General features: G+C 57.7%; 2 protein-coding genes across 2 annotated transcripts; both read left to right on the top strand.

Moving 5' to 3' along the window:
- The first annotated feature begins 948 nt into the window (after positions 1–948).
- On the top strand, positions 949–1,677 carry LOC129200811 (PHD finger protein 7-like). The gene is made up of 3 exons (XM_054812064.1): positions 949–1,121; positions 1,300–1,391; positions 1,483–1,677. The coding sequence occupies exons 1-3, from the start codon at positions 1,070–1,072 to the stop codon at positions 1,603–1,605; spliced, it is 267 nt and encodes an 88-aa protein (XP_054668039.1). The 5' UTR covers positions 949–1,069; the 3' UTR covers positions 1,606–1,677.
- An 86-nt stretch (positions 1,678–1,763) lies between these two features.
- On the top strand, positions 1,764–3,749 carry LOC129200812 (PHD finger protein 7-like). Its single transcript, XM_054812065.1, has 6 exons — positions 1,764–1,791; positions 1,832–1,979; positions 2,192–2,458; positions 2,669–2,782; positions 2,935–3,053; positions 3,226–3,749. Exons 1-6 carry the CDS (start codon positions 1,764–1,766, stop codon positions 3,747–3,749), a joined length of 1,200 nt encoding a protein of 399 aa, XP_054668040.1.
- The last annotated feature ends 3,168 nt before the right edge of the window (positions 3,750–6,917 follow it).

Raw genomic sequence — 6,917 nt, forward strand, 5'->3', positions numbered from 1 at the left:
TTACTCGATAAATAGTGGACAGCCCCTCGCCCACGGAGCTCTCCTGCACGGCCGTGGGCTGCACGCCAGGATCTCCCCTTGAGTATTAGGTTACTCCTTGAGGTGGAGAGATTCCTTGCCACAGCAGATCCTCAGTAAGCGATCAATTGCACGCTAAACTTTGAAATCTCAGCTAAGTGATATAAAGGATTGATTGCGCGTATATAATCCTTTAGGCATATACTGTTGATCAAGACTTGCACTAGGACTGGATCCAGCCGCACCTAGACTCAGAGCTCTAACTAAGAAGGAGTTTAGAAAGCAAGGAGGTCCTTTCTGAACCTCATGACTCAACAGGAGGGTCTCCCCGCCAGTTTTGTCTCGCCCTGTCCTCTCTGCAGTAAATAATCAAGCGTACTTTGCCATCGAATCTTGTTAAACCACTAACCATTGTCACGTTCGCTACCATACTTTGTTAAATCCCTGGTTTATATCACTAAACATATTGCTGCTGCTCTCTCGCCAGTGAAGCGCATGACTCCACCTGCAACAGAGGAGCCCATCTAGTCCAAGCACCTGCTGAAGCAGGGTCCCCTGGAGCAGGCTGCTCAGGCCCTTATCCCGCTGGCTTGGGCCTGTCTCCAAGGCTGGAAACTCCACAGCCTCTCTGGGCGACCGGTGCCAGCACTGCAGCCCCGTACGGGTGCAAAAGCAGCCACCCCCCTGACCCGGGTGCCGAGGTGGCCGTGTCACAGGGGGCGGCAGGTAGCCGAGGGCACCCCTGCCCATACTGGGGGCACAGACAGACGAGTGCTGGTGATGTCACAGTGGCCACTGTGACCCGTCGCCAAGGCCTGGATAAAGGGCTGCTGGGCTCTGGCCTTGCGACCTGGCGAGGTGAGGAGAGGGCAGGGGAAGAAGGGGCTTGCCCAGGGCTGCCGAGGGAGGAGGGGAGCCGCACTCCTTGGGGCTCCGGGGCCTGCGATACAAGCTCACCGTGTCCCACTGCTCTCTAAGGGTTGGCAGAGGAGTGTGCAGAGGAGAAACCCCGGCACTGCTGCGGCAGAGCCTCTCCAAGCACTTGCTGTCCATGTGCACCGCGTTCGCGATGAAGCAGCAGGACCCCGACTCGAGGGAGCAAGGTGAGAGCGAAGTATCCCTCCCCACAGCTCCCCATGGCTGGCAGAGGGGCTGTCAGGGCAGTCTGCATCCGGCCAAGCTAGGCCAGCTAGGCATGGACAGAGCCAGGGCTTTGGGGGACGCTTCCCTCAGCCCTGCAGAGGTGCTCATTCCCAGCGGCATTTGCTCTCTCCCCTCCAGCATGCATGCTGTGTCGCCGGGCAGAGGCTGACCCGGATATCTGTGGGTGCAAAAGCGCAAAGAAGGGGCTCTGTGCCCACACCTATTGCCTGGTGAGTTGTCCTGGGGCTCCGTCCGGCTTTCGGCCAGGGATAGTCCCCTCCTTGCTGATCTCATGAGCTCCTGGCCTCCTCTGCTCTGCAGTTCCTTGCCAGCGGGCTTTTTCCACAAGAGAGCAGGAACGGGTTTCTCACTGAGGACACCAGACGCGCAATCCAGGAGGCAGCCCAGAAGGTGAGCATCTGGCAAGAGCCGGGAGGCTTGTAGCAGGAGAGGCTTGCGGGAGCTCCACCTGGAGCCCCGGAAAGAAATCCCAGCCCTTCCACCAGCTCTGGGACAAACGCCTGCTCCCAGCAGCTCCGCAGAGGCTCCGGCACAGGCCAAAGCTTCGTGGACCAGGCCGATCTGCGGGCTGTGAGCCAGCAATGCCCACAGCCTGCGCCCGGCCCGGAGGCGTGGGGCCAGCCACGCAGGCCCTGAGCCTGCCGCTGAGGGGGGCTGCTCTGCTCTTTCCAGCGCTGCTTCGTTTGCGGCGAGGCGGGCGCCACCATCACCTGCCAGCAGAAGGGGTGCGACCGCAGCTTCCATCTCCCTTGCGCCTCAGAGGGTGAATGTGTCACCCAGTTCTTCGGGCTGTACAGGTAAGGGCTGCCGGCCCTCGTGCAGGAGCCTCCCCACCTACCAGCAAGCGAGGAACCCACAGGGACGCTTCCCATCAGCTTGCCACAGCCCGAGCCTGAGCCCGGACAGGAGCTGGGGCTCCTTCACACCTCCTCTGCCCTCCTCGCCGTCACCGGGGAAGGACTCGGCACTTGTCACCTCACCTTGCCCATCCCTTCCATCCTTCTCCCAGGTCCTTCTGCTGGGAGCACCGCCCAGAGCAGGCAGTGCAGGCCGCTCCAGAGCACAACACCACCTGCATCATCTGCCTGGGCCTCGTGGAGGACAAAAAGTCCTACCACACCATGGTGTGCCCAGCATGCCAACACGCCTGGTTCCACCGGACCTGCATCCAGAAGCAGGCTATCCATGCCGGCGTCTGCTTCCGCTGCTTGCGTTGCCAAAGCAAAGATCAGTTCGTGATGGAAATGCTCACCATGGGGATTCGAATCTCCAAGAGGTTCGTTTTTCTCTTCCCGACTCACAAGACGTCAGGCGCAAGCGTGGTGCCAGGCCAGGGCAGGCCCGGCCGCCTGCTGTCCCCTGACTCTTTGTCCTCTGCTGCGTGGAGGAGCTGGCAACAGGGTGTGGGCAGAAGGGCAGGAACGGCCTGGATCTGCCTGATGCTGGGGCAGCCGGGGCTCAAGACTTTCCCTTCCTTCTCCAGCAGACAACCGTCACGGGAGAGCGACCAGGCATTTGGACTGGTGTATCAGAGGCACATCCGCTGCAATGCCAGCAAGTGCCTTTGTCTGGGAGGCAGGGAGCAGGCAGAGGAAGAGGGGTGAGTTGCCAAAGCAGCGATCTAGGGCTCTGCATGGGATCTCTGTCTCCCCACGTGCTCAGGGAGGAAGGACTAAGAAGAAGGGTTCTGCCAGGCAATCCGGTGCTTGTGACACTTTGTCCTCACAACCAGCAACCCCTTTGCTTCCCCAGGTCCTGGCAGATGCTCCTGTGTAGCTCCTGCGCAGCCAAAGGCATCCACAGGCGCTGCTCCTACCTGAGGAACAGCGCAACCACCTGGCAGTGTGACTGCTGTGCTGGCCTGGGCCCTGGTAAGAGGCAAAGCACCCAGGTGTCCCCCGCGCTGGGGCCAAGGGCCAGGCTAGGCCTGGTAGCAGGGACTTAGGTTGGGCTTGGCTTCAGGAGGGCTGTGGGCACCACGATGGCCTCTCCTGCCCCGGGGCTGGGTGGCCGTGCTGCTGACCTTCCTGCCCCCCCTCGCAGGCGCCAGTGACAAGTCAGAGCTTGCCAGCATCAGAACCGCCAGCCAGGCGGCATCGGGGCTGTCCCATGGCTCCCTGGTGCCTGAGAGCAGCAGGCCCAGCACCATCACCTACACACCACCGGGGCCATCCCGCAGCTCCCCAGGGCCTGAAAGCAGCAGCCGCTCCAGCCACCTTGGGCCAGACCGCATCCGGCACCGCTCGCAGTTACAACGTCGGGCGCAAAAGCCATACAGCCGGCCTGGCAAACCCCGTGGGACCAGCCACGTGCCAGCTCCAAGCGTCGAGCCGAGCAGCCCCAGCACTGCCTGGCAGATGGCGCTGGGGCTGTTCCTCGGTTTGCTGGTGCTCCAGAGGAGCAGCTCCACCTCTGCCAGCCAGGCAGCGTCGGGGCTGTCCCGTGGCGCTCTGGTGCTCGAGAGCAGCAGCCGCTCCAGCCACCCTGGGCCAGACCGCATCCGACACCGCTCGCGGTTACAACATCGGGCGCAAAAACCATACAGCCGGCCTGGAAGATGCTGCTGACCAGTCATGCGCCAGCCCTGAGTGCTGGCCCCCATGCCCCAGCACAATAAAGTTGGCTGCTCATCTTAGCTGCACTGGGAGATCCCACACTCGTTTGTCCATCATCCTCCTCTGCCCTTCTCAAGGGCCAGTCTTAGGGGATGGGACTGGGGGTATCCCTGCTCTTCTCCCCCAGGGTTGGCAGCATCTTCCCCAGACCGGAATTCCTCCCTATGAGCTGGCCTTGGCCAGCTGCCCAGCACCTTGCCCATTTGCTTCAGGCCTTGCTGGCCCCGGGAGGCTGCAGTTCAGTGTCACTCCGGAGCAGCGCTTTCCCCCAGTGGCATGCTCACACGCGCCCCCCCCCTCAGCCCCATTGCACCCCTCCTCTCTACCCCTTCCCCACTCCCCTGCGACAGCTCTCCCCCACCTCCAGGCGCAGCGCCGCCGTCCCACAGGGCACTCCTTGGTTCTTTCTGGACTTGGGGGGACTGTCGGCAGGCTTAAGGTGTGCCCCTGGGCTTGGGGCTTTTTCGGGGGGGGGTGTAGCTTCTGAGCCTGGAGGTTGGTGCCAATTTGCGGGGAAACTTCAGGGTTTGGGGACGTTGCTGTGTCGGGTGCATGCTGCCAGGTTTGGGGGGTGCTGCCAGGTGTGGGGTGCCTCTGGATTTAATGTTTGTTCCTGGATTTGGGCAATGCTACCAAGTCTAAGGGTTATCTCTGGTTTGGGGGGGTTGAAAGCAGCACCGGCTCCAGTGGAAACAAGCCCTGCTGTCCCTGCAGCAGTGCCAGCAGTGCATTTCGTAAGGTGCTGGGCACTGGTGTGGTCATGCTCCACGCTCTGGCTCGTGGTTTCAGCAGCTCGGGTAGCCGGCTGGCCACCCTGGAGAAGAGCTGGGGTGCCACCCTCAGATGTTTTTCACTTGCTGTGTTTGAGGTGAAATTACGTCTCTCACGTCTGGAGTACTTCAGGAGAGTACACACCACGCTGCCTGCCCCGCCCTGGTAGTAAATGATGTGTTTCTCTTTGGAGTTTAATTGCCTTATTCCTTCTTTTGGTCCTCTGGTGCAGATCACTCGGCGCCAACGGTGCAGGCTGATTGTCGCATTGCGCCTGCTGTTTTGCTTGGCAGTGCTGCAGGAGGGAAGCTGGGCAGTGCTGCTCCACTGCCTGCTGCTGGGGTAGCTGTGGAGGAAAGAGGCTTTAGGAAATCCCTTCCCGAGTCCAGCTGAAGCTCAGGAGGTTTTCTGCCAGTGGAGCTGCTGTGGCACTCACAGCACTTGGCGAGGTCTCGGACTTTTCTTGGGCTCGCTTTAGTTTCTGCTCCGTGTGAGATTGTTGGCAAGCATGGAATCCGCGCAGGCAGCCTGTGCTCCTGGGGAATTGTCTTGTTGCTTTTTGTCACAGAGCGGCTTGTCAGACAACTGCCTAGTGAACGAGGCTTCTAGTGATGGTTTGCTATCTGGATAGTCAGAAAAACAGGAGAGGGATGGAAGTCACTATCTTTAAGCTGGGTGGAATCAGCAACTCGAACTCATGAAATGTCTTGGCACATCTCAGATGAGCTCTGCTAGCATCCTCTGCCTTTAGAGTGATACTGGGTAAGATCAGGAAGCTTTAGTCTCGTGCTAGCTTTTCACCTGCAAACACTTCCATGTACTTCTTCCTGCATCTGCTTTTGTCCCTCTAAAACCAAGAGCTGGTCTCTGGGTCTTCTGCTTTGTAGTCAATGGTATTACTTTTTAGTTTAGTTCATCTGCATTTCTTTCTCTCGCTCCCTCTCTGTCTCGGAGAGCTGAATAAGCTGTTAAAGAGAAGATTAACCAGGGGCATATTCCTGCATTGAAGAATACAACGTAGGAGAGAAAGGCAGAAGTGTCTCCTCAGGAGACATCTACAAATGACATCTACAGGCTGTGCAGAAGATGGACCGCTCCGGGCCAGGGTGAGCACCCCGTGACTCACTTGCGCTCCAGTTGCTGATACAAGGCGTGGTGGTGGGGCTGAAACTGCGGAAATCCCTGACCTGAGATGAGGTTGGGGGGGGCATTCCTGTCACACCGAGAACTCCACCAGAAGCTCATGTCACAGTGCCCTTTCTACAGCACACAGCTCTGCCTCCTGAGGCTGGAGAATGTCCTGTTGCCTGGCTTTGTCCCACCCCATCCAGGGACTTCCTCTTCCAGGTCAGAGAGCTTCTCAAGGTCTCAGATGAATCCTTTCCTGGGAGCTTTGGATACCTGCTAGGCAGTCTGTTTTCTTTTGAAGCGACCGACCGACCGATCAGCACAGTTATGCTTATCAAGCCACAAATCTGGTATTTGAGGGCTTGTTGCACCCAGAAATAAAGCAGGCTGCATCCATGTCACACTGGGGATTGTTTTGCACAATGAAAGCTGAAGTGAGGCATACAGCATTAAAGGCAGCTGTGGGTTTGACTAGCTGAGCTACATCTCCAAGCCTTCCTACCTCAGCATCTTCTCCAGTGTGGTTAAGAGACGCAGGTACATAAAACGTTCCTGGTACGAACAGAGGACATCAGGAAGTGCAGTAGTGTAAGACACTTTCATTTATTTTTTTTTTTTTTAATGGAATTGCATTCCCACCTCCAGCTTTTGAAGCCACTTTATCTGGCAGTAGCACAGCAGTATTCCTGAGAGTGCAGTTCCACCCGTGGAAACCAATTTGTAGCTTCCCATTTGCTGTGGCAGAGCAGCTCAAACTGGAACTAGCCCTTGCTGCAGAGATGCACCCCATAATGCTGGACGCTAGGGTTGTTAGCGAAGACAGTAAGATGAATGACTTCTGGCAGCTGTTTTCCACTGCAGTATCTGCACACTTGACCATCATTTCCCCATCGTTACCGATTTCTTGCTTGTACGTGACATTAATGCTTCAGTTTACCTCCTGACTCCCTAAGCTTATTTTGCTTGGGTTTTACCAACAGATTGCGAAAACCAATTCACAATCATTCAGCAGGCTGCTGGATTCTTATCTGCATCCTGTCTTTACCAATGCTGATGGGTACCAACCTGCTGCTGCTTACAGGAATCGGACTTCTTCTCACGGATGCTCTATCAGTCCCCAGATACGCAACACTGTGGGGGGAAGGAAAGATGGGTTTAGTGTCATGCAGTGATCTTTCGTAAAAGCACAGCAGCATCGAGTTAACAGAGGCCTTGTCCTTT

The sequence above is a fragment of the Grus americana genome, unplaced genomic scaffold, assembly GCF_028858705.1.
Source record: "Grus americana isolate bGruAme1 unplaced genomic scaffold, bGruAme1.mat scaffold_523, whole genome shotgun sequence".
Taxonomy (NCBI): domain Eukaryota; kingdom Metazoa; phylum Chordata; class Aves; order Gruiformes; family Gruidae; genus Grus; species Grus americana.